The sequence below is a fragment of the Cebus imitator genome, unplaced genomic scaffold (assembly GCF_001604975.1).
Source record: "Cebus imitator isolate Cc_AM_T3 unplaced genomic scaffold, Cebus_imitator-1.0 Scaffold56, whole genome shotgun sequence".
NCBI lineage: Eukaryota > Metazoa > Chordata > Mammalia > Primates > Cebidae > Cebus > Cebus imitator.
Window position 1 is genome coordinate 1,539,555 of NW_016107371.1, and position 13,077 is coordinate 1,552,631.

At 37.6% G+C, this 13,077-nt stretch overlaps 1 protein-coding gene across 8 annotated transcripts in view; it reads right to left on the reverse strand.

Moving 5' to 3' along the window:
• The window catches only part of UBR5 (ubiquitin protein ligase E3 component n-recognin 5), a 152,430-nt gene that overhangs the window by 81,701 nt on the left and 57,652 nt on the right, over nucleotides 1–13,077 (reverse strand). For 6 of the 8 annotated variants that reach the window (XM_037738656.1, XM_017528907.2, XM_017528906.2 and 3 more), the window contains exons 6-9: nucleotides 7,945–8,134; nucleotides 6,987–7,146; nucleotides 6,253–6,402; nucleotides 3,661–3,872 (exon numbers count right to left, since the gene is read on the reverse strand). In XM_037738656.1, coding sequence (XP_037594584.1) covers nucleotides 3,661–3,872; nucleotides 6,253–6,402; nucleotides 6,987–7,146; nucleotides 7,945–8,134 — 712 coding nt within the window. The remainder of the gene's footprint in view (nucleotides 1–3,660; nucleotides 3,873–6,252; nucleotides 6,403–6,986; nucleotides 7,147–7,944; nucleotides 8,135–13,077) is intronic. The other 2 variants (XM_017528911.2, XM_017528912.2) reach the window with 1 other exon arrangement.

Sequence of the window (13,077 nt, forward strand, 5' to 3'; positions counted from 1 at the left end):
TACAAAATGGTAAAATTGCCGGGCGCCATGGCTCATACCTGTAATCCCAACACTTTGGGAGGCCAAGGCGGGTGGATCATCTGAGGTCAGGAGTTGGTGACAAGCCTGGCCAACAGGTGAAACCCCATCTCTATTAAAAATACAAAAAATTGGCCGGGCATGGTAGAGGTTGCCTGTAATCCCAGCTACTGGGAGGCTGAGGCACAAGAATCACTTGAATCCCGAGAGATGGAGGTTGCAGTGAACTGAGATTGCATCACTACACTTTAGCCTGGGCAACAAGAAGAAAACTCCATCTCAAAACAAAAAAAGTAAAATTTGGAGAACTAGCTGTACCTCTTAACGGATGCTGGGAAAGTAGGTACTAATCTAGTTTATTTACCAACAGAATTAACTTTGTACCCTAACAAAAGGCAAAATGAAAATCACTACGGACACTAACAACCACATTTAACATATAAGAGTGTTGTATTAGGTCATTTCTGAAATTCTAGGATGCATATTTTGACTATTCCCACTCCTTAAAAAAAAGAAAAAAGCGTCGGCCGGGCGCGGTGGCTCAAGCCTGTAATCCCAGCACTTTGGGAGGCCGAGGCGGGTGGATCACAAGGTCAAGAGATCGAGACCATCCTGGTCAACATGGTGAAACCCCGTCTCTACTAAAAATACAAAAAATTAGCTGGGCATGGTGGCACGTGCCTGTAATCCCAGCTACTCAGGAGGCTGAGGCAGGAGAATTGCCTGAACCCAAGAGACGGAGGTTGCAGTGAGCCGAGATCGTGCCATTGCACTCCAGCCTGGGTAACAAGAGCGAAACTCCGTCTCAAAAAAAAAAAAAAAAAAAAAAAGCTACTTCTTTCCATATTTAAAAAGTAATTTCATTGCTGAATCTGCCATTTACAAGCCATATGAAATAAGCAAAGACATGAAGTTTGTTTATCCATAAAAATGAATGGATCAGAGGCAAGCCAAAAGGTCTTTTCCAGCTATATTCCAAGTTTACTATTGTGTACAAAATTAAGACTATCCTTTAGCAGCCTGATAATGTCAAGAATGTAGAAATAACTCTTTCAGTCAAAATAATGCAACAGTTACCATGATTTTTTAAAAAAAGAAAACCCCAATCAAGATTACAAAGAAAGCCACCTTTTAAGCGTATTACTTTGGATGACTAATCATCACCTTTCTCCTGCACTAAACCTCAAAAGTTTCCTAAGACAGGCTCAATATCCGATCTTGTGATTATTATAGCACCCAAAAATAGCCAGGTACTAGGCAATCAGCAGCAATGTCTGTTTCATGAAGGAGATAAAATGATAGATGCATGCTCTCCAACTGCTCTGGTTTCCCAGTGTTAGTCTGAGCATGACATTCAAACTGTTCTGAGCTGGGAATTCCTATTGGACCCCTCATTAGACAAGCCCCTATTCTTGGAAGACCATTCTCATCTGGTGCTGGTACCTCCTCCACCAGTGGTAAATACCAAGTGCATCCTGACACCCTACTCCCTGCATTCTCTGCCTACCTCTCTATTCCCTATCAAGCCTTCCCCTAAAACCTTGTGCTCCTCAGGAATCACTACCCCTAACTAATTTTGGGAAACCTATATAGGTCTCACATATTGCCAGTTTCTTCAGATGGTATTTATCATGTGCCCCTGTATAATATTTTGTTTTCCTAAAGTTTCTTAAAAACAAGGTCTTCTTTCCCTTTAATAGTTCTCTGCATTCTCTTTTATCATTCAGCCCTGCAAACAAGCACCTAATGGCATTTACTGATCACTATGCTAATCCTTAACAGTTTAATTAAAGGCTTAAGCTACTTTCTTGCCCAGAATTCAAGTATGAATTTCTAGATTTCAATCATGTGCTAGTAAAAAGTGTTTTTTTGATGTTGCTGTTTTAAATTTGGTGTTTAAATTTAAAGACTATAAAAAGAATATAGGTAGGATATACTTTGTTTCACATACCACTCTTCTTCCATTCACTCAGTGTCTAAACAAACCAAGGACATGATGCACTAAAAGTCTATACAGTGCCAAGATTTGACGATGCACTTAAAACTGTCTCTAAAAACAAGGTGTACTTAAAAACATATCTACCATATTTTTAGCAAGGCCAACAAGCGCTAGTTAAATCTAACAGAGGATAGAATGGCTAGGGAAAAAGCTTGCTAAACTTGTACTATTCAGAAATATTTTTGTTAATCAAAAATAATACATGATAAAGAAGCCTAGATTAGTAATGTGATGGCCCTATTTAAACATAATTCTTCAACAGTCCTCTTTTACTTCCAGCCAATATGAAATTCACATAGCTCTAACATGATCCAGGCAAAAGAAAGAGGAAACGGTAAATGATGTACCAACAGAGAGAGAGAAAAAAAAGTAAAAGTCCATTGGTTTAAATCACTCCCTACCACACGAAGTAAAAGCAGAACTCTGGAGATTTCTAGTTTTAGGGAAATAAGTAAGAGAATGCAATTCAGGGAAAGTATGGCAGCTGCCAAAGAAAATAGAATAACCTTTTGCTTCCAAAGAGACTGATTAAAATTCATGTTCCTTCTTGCATTCAAGCTTCCTGCATGAGCTGAATGCAGAGAAAAATAAATGAACTACTACAAGACTCACAGTAACTATGGAAACATAAATTTGGAAAGTTAAATAATATATCCCTTCAATATCCCAAATTCAAGTTCAAAATCAAAGAAAGGAAAGAAATTTGTATCAGACTCTCTTTATCTGAGAGTAGGGCCTCAAAGTTTCCATGTTCTTTTAGTTTATTTCTGCTTTAGAAAATTTCCTACCCATATGGTTCTGTAAATAAGAAGAGACACACTAAAATACAAGTGAAAAACATGTGGGTTCCAATAAGAGCCTCTGAAGACAAACTATCAATTACATACACAACCATCAACAGAATGCATCAACTCTGTTTCACTTATGGCAGTGATTTTTTTTTTTTTTTTTTTTTTTTGGCATTCAGTGTGGTATGGCCATAGACGGCAGTGATGTATTTTCAAAGATTCAAATCAATTACCAAATCCTAGATACTTTCTACAATCTAGTCATTGCACTACTCCTCAGGATGCACAGCATGACTCCCCTTGCCCATTCCTGTTCAGTCAGCTTGTCTCCTACAGCATTCACCACAAAGGATCTATCAGAACTCAATGCCACTAAATGGCATAGTTAATTAATCAAAGAAACACAGATCCCTAATCTTGTCATGATGTACATGCTGTATCAATGACCAAAAACATGCTCTACAGGAACTGGTGTCCACCTGACTTCATAAATTTGACAAAACAAATTTCTACAAAGGAATGTAACATCACTTCATTGGAGTAATTATTACCAGAAAAGAAGTACTGGAATAAAATGCTGATGTGTTATCTAGAACTACCATCCTAATTTCTCTGATTTACTTCATGAAGTAGTAAGATACATTGCACCACTGAATATACCTCACTGAGATGATTCATGGAGGGCCAAATAAAGATATATTCTATTTATATTTTAAAACAAAGCAAAAATATTGTTTGATGTTTGTGTTTTTCATCGAGTGATAGTACAAAAACCAGAATAAATAAAATGGAAACCTTGGAAGGAGGGGTTGTCAGGGACCCATTTAAACGGAAGTGCTAATTTTTTCCAAATACCTTATCAGGCCACCACTGCAAATCTTCTCCTAGAGATACTGGACTTTGAACAGGTGTATTCTTCTTATCCAGGTTTGGCTCTCCTTCCTTGCTGGTAGAGCCCCTTTCATTATCAAATGAGGCTCCATCAAGCCACCTTCGTTCACGTAAACGTAAAACGGATTCACGTTCACGCAACAGCTCAGAGTCTCTCTCTAAGGGAAGAAGGAGAACTGGTATGCAATTGGGTCACACCAGTGGGATAAAAGTAAGCCACTCTCTAGTAAAGACCCTTCAGGATGCAACTAACAGCAGTTTATCTACTCATAAAAATTTATGTAAATGTATATCTAATAAGGCTGACATGCAACATTCAAAACATCAACCCTTTCAAGTGAATGTACGAAATTATAACCTAGTATTTTAAAAAATTAGAGGCAGACTTTTCTATATTTCAACTACATGTTTTTAGAGTGGAACCGCTTTATTTTGAACTATATTTGTGTTTTTGTAAGGGTTTTAAATTATTGGCTTTCATGAGAAATGCTTACTATGAACTCAATTTATGTATTAGAAAATATACACTCCTTATTTGTCTACTGGTAGGTTTAAAAAGCATATAAATTTAGAACTTCCACATGTTAGGCATAAAAGCAAACTCAAAAAATGTACTCATAGAAAAAAAACTAAAAAGGCTAAACTATGAATCCATTAATATAAGCTCATTATAAAATTTTTAAAAATCCAAGCCTCTATTTAGAGTAATTTTATAGAATGGATTTTTACAAATAAGTCTTATTTAAATTTTTTTGAGGAACCAAACAGGCTGTTTTAAAAAAAAAAAAAAAAAAAAAAAAACTTTATAAAATGATTTCCTTACCAAAATGCTTCCTGTGGCTATTGGCCTACAAAAAAAAGCCAGTTTTTTTCCGAGTTGCTCATACATTGCTTTTTAAATAAAGTAACCAAAATAAACTTTCTAAGAGTAGGATAAATAAGGATTAGAATTACAATAACTGAACCATACAAAAATGCCATATATATAGGCCAAAAGTGGCCAAGTATTAGCTATTTCATATGGTTCAGACTAAAAGTAATGCCTACGTAGGACGAACATATGAAAAGAGACATTTGGTCAGGTGCGGTGGCTCATGCCTGTAATCCCAGCACTTTGGGAGGCCGAGGTGGGTGGATCACTTGAGTTCAGGAGTTCCAGACCAGCCTGACCAACATGGAGTAAACCCGTCTCTACTAAAAATACAAAATTAGCCAGGCGTGGCAGTGAATGCCTGTAATCCAAGTTACTTAGGAGGCTGAGGCAAGAAAATTGCTTAAACGGGGAGGCAGAGGTTGCACTGAGCTGAGATCATGCCATTGCACTCCAGCCAGGGCAACAAGAGTGAAACTCCAGCTCAAAAAAAAAAAGTGGGGAGGGGAGGGGGGCGGGGAAGGGGGTATTTAAAGTAGTTATTTACATGGAATATTTGAAAATACATTACTTGATACATTTAAGGCAGTAAAGTATACATTTATTTTTAAATTCATAAAGCTATTACATAGTGCATTCCATATATTAAAAGATCACCACAGATCTGTTATTTTAAAACTCTAAGTACTAAGCATATACAGCAAGCGCTTAATACAACACAGCATATTTTCCAGTTTAAAGATCAGTAAATACAGGTAATTTCTGTTATCTGAATCAAGTAGTTTTACCTTCTGGAAAATAAAAATATTGACAACTATAATGTAAGCAAGCTATACACAAACATGTACAGAGAAAGGCAGGATTAATTATTTCAAAATCTTTCTAATCTCTACCATGTACTTTATCTTTTAAGGATTTCAAACTTTTGAAACTAACATTTTAGGTGGGGCGCAGTGGCTCATGCCTGTAATCCCAGAACTTTGGGAGGCTGAAACAGGTGGATCACCTGAGGTCAGGAGTTTGAGATCAGCCTGGCTAACATGGTGAAACCCTGTCTCTACTAAAAATACAAAAATATGCTAGGCATTGTGGTAGGTGTCTGTAATTTCAGCTATTCAGGAGGCTGAGGCAGGAGAATCTCTTGAACCCAGGAGGTGGAGGCTGCAGTGAGCCAAGATAGCACCACTGCACTCCTTCCTGGGCAAGAGTGAGAATCCATCTCAAAAAAATAAAAAATAAAAAAGCATTTTAATAAACTAAACTTTTCTATACATTTAATATTGATCCCAAACATATTCTAGTAAGTTTTTTCATATTTCAGTATTTTATCTAACCAGGATTTAAAATAAACAGATCACTTATTTTAAACAAATAAACTAGGACTTGTTTTCTGAATGCTGCATGTCACTGTGAAGTAGAATTCTGCTTTTAGTTCAGAATCCATATTCCTAATTCAAAATACAGTTAGGTAAAGTCATAGTCCTTCACAACAATTCCACAATGTAAATAAGATCAACTCTAAAATATTACTGTGGCTCTTCAAAATAAAAAATAGTTTCAATGTCAAAATATCCATAAAAAACTAGTAATAACTGTAACCTTAGAAGTTCAAATACCTAAGTAGATTCTACCAGTATCTTTCCATACTGCTAGCCTGTGATCAAAATAAATAAATGCAAAATTACCTCGAGATGAGCCTAGCCTGGAAAGCGATGAACGACGAAAAGAAGGGTAACCAAAATAGCTAATGTCTTCAGAAAACATGGCATCTGCATCAATAATGACACTTGGGTGGGCAGAATGAATGTCAGCATCAAGGAGAGACATAAGATCCTCTATAAACAGAAACAAACATCACTGAAGCATATATACAAAGAGCATCTGCAGGCTATTGAAAGATATCTGAAAATTAAAATACATTAAAACTACAAACTGACATCACCTGAGGAAAAACACAACAACCTACATTAACAAAGATTTTAATGAACATCAAATGCATAAATGTTGTCTGAGCTACTTACTACATAATCACAAGAAAAATAGATCACTCGTTAAGATACAACACTTGTGACATCACAGAGATAAGATAGTCAAAATCTAAATGTAGTTCAGTTATTACATATTTTCAGTAATAAGGGCATCAAAAAACAATATTCTAGAGGCATGTGCCACACAGTTATAAAGCTATGCAAATGCAACCATGTCTTTACTGGGAACAAGCACAAATCCACTAAGTGAAAATACTTCCTGATTTTTCCCTTAAAAGAAACTTTACAATCAAATCAAGCAGCTCTACAGTGAAAAATATCTACCACCTTGAAAAGAACACACAGAAAAGTCTATTGTAGTACGTTAAATTCCATTCCTCAGTCAAAAGAGCACTCCAGAAATGAGAAAAACATGACAGTGAACCACCAACCTCCAGGCAAATAAGATTCACTGGCTGTATCATCCCCATCATCTCCATCTTCGTCATCCCGGCTAAGTAAATTATTTACAGCAAGGTTCACATCAAGATTTGTTCGCTGAAGTTCTCGAATAATGACACTTCTGGATTTGCCTTGTAAAACAACTTGGGCCTGAAATAAAAAAAGAAGTGCTATGGTAATTTTCTTTTGATTAAATTCTTTATCAAAATCAGCTTTCTAGGACCAGGTATGGTGGCTCAAGCCTATAATTCCAGCACTTCAGTAGGCCAAGGCAGGCGGATCACCTGAGGTCAGCAGTTCAAGACCAACCTGGCCAACATGGCAAAACCCCGTCTCTACTAAAAAAATACAAAAATTACCACCAGCCACGGTGGCTGACACCTGTAATCCTACCACTTTGAGAGGCCAAGGCAGGCAGATCACGAGGTCAGGAGTTCAAGACAAGCCTAACAAGGTAAAACTCCATCTCTACTAAAAATACAAAGAAATACAAATAAATTAGCTGGGCATAGTGGCGTACACCTGTAATCCCAGATACTCAGGAAACTGAGGTAGGAGAATCACTTGAATCCAGGAGGCGAAGCTTGCAGCGAGCTGAGATCACACCACTGCACTCCACCCTGGGCAACAGAGCGAGACTCCATCTCAAAAGAAAAAATAAAATAGCCAGGCATAGTGGTGTGTACCCATAATTCCAGCTACTCAGGAGGCTGAGGCACAAGAATCGCTTGAACTCAGGAGGTGGTCGTTGCAGTCAGCTGAAATCATGCCACTGTACTCCAGCCTGGGCGGCAGAGTGAGACTCCTTCTCAAAAAAAAAAAAAATCAGCTTCCCAGAAAAACCATATTTCCAAATTCATGGTATCAGTCATGACTACAACCCACCATATTCAGTAAAACCTCACCTTGTCCTGTCATCTGACATTAAGTATTCTACAAGATACATACCTGTGAAATCAGCTCCTCTGGAATGACAGACGCTGGAATAACTGGTTGGGGCTGACTGCCCAAAAGCCCAGACCCTCGATCCCGTCCTGTTCGAATAACTCGGGTCTGTCGGCGGGAATCTCGAGCTCCAGCTGACGACCTACCAGAGGATCCTCCACCGCTTCCGCCCACTCCAGAACTCCAGCGGCTACTAAATATTAAAGAATTTATAAAATTAGCATTTTAAACAATCATTCTGATTGCATGGGTCTCATTATTATTATTTTAAGCTAAGATAAAGTTATTTGTCTAACTGACGTAACATGTTATATAGTGTTTTGACAAAGAAAAGGTAACAGAACTGACCTTTAAAATAATAATAGTTTTGTTTTTCTTTTTTTAAAGAAATGGGCTCTTGCTATGTCGCCCAGGCTGGGGAGCAGTGGTTATTCACAAGTACAAACAAAATACACTACAGCCTAGAATACCTGGGCTGAAATGATCCTCCTGCCTCAGCCTCCCGAGTAGCTAGGGACTATAGGCATGCACCAGCATACCTGACAATCATCTCAATTTTTTTGTGTTTTTGAGATGAGGTCTTGCTATGTTGCCCAGGCTAATCTCAAAACTTCTGGGTTTAAGCAATCCTCCCAAATCAGCCTCCCGGCTAGCCGGGATTATCGGTATGTAGTACCATGCCCAATCCAATGTTTTAATGCTTAACTTTGCTTTTTATAAAGATAAACTCACACTTTTGCATCCTTAAAAATTATTATTTTTTTTTTGAGACAGGGTCTTACTCTGTCGCCTAGGCTGCAGTACAGTGGCATGATCTTGGCTCACTGCAACCTCTGCCTCCCAGGTTCATGTGATTCTCCCGCCTCAGCCTCCTGAGTAGCTGGGATAACAGGCGCACCACCACAGCCCGGTTAATTTTTGTATTTTTAGTAGAGACGGATTTTCACCATATTGGTCAGGCTAGTCTCGAACTCCCAACCTCAGGTGATTGGATCGCCTCAGACTCCCAAACTGCTGCGAAAAATAATTTCTTAAAGCCATGTACGCGTTTCTAATCACAACTATAAAATAAACACATTTTACCTTTGCATGAGAGACCTATGAGGCTTAACTACCAATGTTGTTACACAGAAAGTAAAATTCAGAGTTTAGAATTCAAGTACTTCACGTGAAACAGAACATTCATTTTGCTAAGACAGTATTGTATTAATATTCAGCACTATCAACCACCTTGTCCAAGAGAAAGCTGCTATTTAAATGTTAATTTTTTCTTATAAGAAAAAAATTAGAAAGGGCATGACATCTACATCTTCACTTATTGCCCAAACATTAAGAAAATTCAAATCAAGTCATTTAGATAACCATAAAATGATTTGCCTTCTGCACTTAATCACATCTTAAAGAAAATGGTCACACAGCTTTTTCAATTAGGGTAGAATCTGTTCTCTTCAAAATGAATCTAATACTTGGAGATCATTTGACCTAGAGAGAGGTATTTTACTCTCAATTCCTAATATACTCACCTAAGGCTGAAACCTTCAAACTCCCAATGCAAACAGACTTCATTTCAATTTGATTTTCCAAACCGTTCCCCACTCTTAAAAAAGTTTGGAATATATTAACCAACAACAATTCTCAAATCAGTATATATCAAACTTCTGTGGTTTCTCCTCTTACTTCACTGGCAAAGCCCTATCTCTGGCTAAAAAAAAAAAACTATTTAAATAGTTTCCTCAGTAAAATGAAAAAATAAACCTAGAAAAGCTGTTGTCATCCTTTTGTTCTGCACTTGCTGATGCACACTGCCAATTCACGTTTATGCAGTATCTGTATCTATAGCCTAAGAACTGCCCAAGATTACTTTGGAGAAAAGCAATATAGTGCATCCTCAAGGCTGCAGTATGAAACAGCATTTATTTCAGCTAATGAATGTCATGTTTAAATAACTATTCATATGCCAGATGAAAAACAAGGGGTTTCATTACGAGTACATTACATTAACAAGAAAAGGAAATTTTCAAAACACTCCAGGTTGGGCATGGTGGCTCACGCCTGTAATCCCAACACATTGGAAGGCCCAGGCAGGAGGATTAACTTGAGCCCAGAAGATCACGATAAGCCTAGGCAACGTGGCAAGATCTCATCTCCACACAAAATAAAAAATTAGCCAGCCATGGTGGCACGAACCTGTAGTGCCAGCAGAGGCTGAAGTGGAAGAATGGCTTGAGTCCAGGAGGTGGAGGTTGCAGTGAGCAGTGATTGTGCCACTGCACTCCGGCCCTAGCTACAGAACAAGACTGTCTCAAAGAGATAAGACAAGAGGAAAAAAGGGGAGCGAAGAGGGGAGACAGAAGAGCAAAATGAGAAAGGTGACAGAAAGGGAAAGGGAGAGGAGAGGAGAAGAAGGAAAAGGAAAAGAAAACAAGTGGCCCTTACAGCAGCATCAAAAATAAAACACTTCAGAATAAAACCTAAGACTTATACACTGAAAACTAAAAAACGTTGCTGACAGAAATTTAAAGAAAACACAGATAAGGAAGATAGCTTAGGTTCATAAATTCAAAGACTGAATAATGCTAAGATGCCTATACTACCCAAAGCATTCAATACAATCCCTATCAAAATTTCAGTGGCTTTTCTTCTTTAACCAATAAAAAAATTGGCTGGGCATGGTGGCTCACATCTGTAATCCCAGCACTTTGGGAGGCCAAGGTGGGAGGATCGCTTAAGCCCAGGAGTTCCAGAACAGCCCTGGCAACACAGTGAGATCCTGTCTCTACAGAAAAAATCAAATCATTAGCCAGGCATGGTGGCACGTGCCTGTGGTCCCAGCTCCACCAGAGACTAAGGCAGGCAGAATGCTTCAGGCCTGTAGGTCAGGGCTTTGAGCCATCCATGCCTGTGCTACTGTACTCCAGGGTGACAGAGCAAAACCCTGTCTTTGAAAAAAAAAANAAAAAAAAAAAAAAAAAAAAAAATTTGAAAAGTTTGTCCTAAAAGTTCACATGGAATCTCAGGCAAGCCCAGATAGCCAAAACAGTTTTGAAAAAGAACTAAGTTGAAGGAGTCACACTTCACATTTCACGATTTCAAAGCTAAAGTATTCAAAACAGTGTGGTATGGGCATAATGACAAAAAGACCAATGAAACAAAATGGAACCCAGAAATAATATCTTAGGTGCTAAGACTATTCAAGGGGGAAAAAAATAGTCTCTTCAACAAGTGGAGCTGGGAAAACTGGATATCCACATGCAAAAGAATGAACAGGGATCTTTGTATTATACACAAAAACTAACTCAAAATGAATTAAAGACCTTAACCTAAGACCTAAAACTATAAAACTCCTATAAGAAAACATAAGGGAAAAGGTTCACGGACTTGGTGATTATTGCTTAGATATGACGCCAAAGGAAAACAGGCAACAAAAGCAAAAATAAACAAATGGCACTACATCAAACTTTAAAACTTTGTGTAACAAAGGACACAATCAACAGACAACCTACAGAATGAGACAAAATATTTGCAAATCATATATCTGATAAGAGGATAACATCTAGAATATATAAATAACTCCTACAACTCAACCAAAAATAAATAAATAACCTGATTAAAATATAGGCAAAGGACTTGAAATGACTTGAAATAACATTTCTCCAAACATGATATATAAATGGCCAACAAGCATATGACAGGATGTTTAACATCATTAATCATCAGAGAAATCCAAACCAAACAACGATGAGATATCAATTGATACTGATTAGGATGGCTACTATCCAAAAAAAAAAAAAAAAAATTACAAGTGTTGCGAGTATATGCAGAAACTGGAACCCATGTGCACTGTTGATGGGATGGTAAAATGGCACAACCACTTTTGGAAAACAATATGGAGATTCCTCAAAACATTAAAAGTAGAACTATGATCCAGCTACTGCACTTCTGGTATATATTCAAAAGAACTGAAAGCAGGGTCTTAAAAACTTGCACACCCATGTTCAAAGCAGCATCATTCACAACAGTCAAGAGGTAGAAGCAACCCAAATGTTCAACAAAATGTGGTACATACATACAATAGAATATTATTCGGTGTTTAAAAGGAAAGAAATCCTCTCACATGTTATAACATGGATGAACTTTCAGAACATGAGAATAATATTCAGAACTGAAATAAGCCTGTCACCAAAAAACAAAACACAAAAAACAAATACTCAATGGTTCCACTTATATGAGGCATCTTAAGTAGAAATTCACAGAAACAAAGTAGAATTGGTGTCTGCCAGCTACTAGGGGGAGAGAAAAAAAGAATAGTAGTTATTTAACAAGGAGAGAGTTCCAACTTTACAAGATGAAAAAGTTCTAGAAAGCTGTTTCACAACAGTTTGGACATATTTAACACTACCAAACTGTATACTTAAAAATGGTTATAAGGGTAAATCTTACGGTTTTACAATTAAAATAATAACTTTTAAATCCATTTAAAAGTGAAGTTGTAAAGAAAGCACTACTCTAGAAAGTAGACATGTTTTCTTTTCAAGTTATATTAAGACAATTATGCATCAGAAAACAACATAGAACCAATGAAACATAGATAGGGAATAAAATCAACTACTAATCAACTACTTGTCCACCTGTAGTCCCAGCTACTTAAAAGGGTAAGCCAGGAGAATTGCCTGAGCCCAGGAATTTGAGGCTGCAGTGAGCTATGAACACACTACTACACTGAAGGCTGGGTGACAGAGTGAGACCCTGTCTCTAAAAAAAAATTTTTTTTAATTTTTTTTTTTAATTAAAAATCAACTATTGGCCTGGACAGTGACTCACACCTGTAATCCTAGCACTTTGGGAGACTGAGGTGGGCAAAGCACTTTAGGTCAGGAGTTCGGGACCGCCCTGGCCAACATGGTGAAAACCCATCTCTACTAAAAATACAAAAATTAGCCAGGCATAGTGGTGGGTGCCTGTAATCCCAGCTACCTGGGGGAAGCTGAGGCAGGAAAATCACTTGAACCCAGGAGGCGGAGGTTGCAGTGAGCTGAGATCATGCCACTGCACTCCAGCCTGGGTGACAGAACAAGACTCCATCATAAAAAATAAAAAAAAATAAAAAATAAAAGTGTAGCAATTTAGTATTAAACT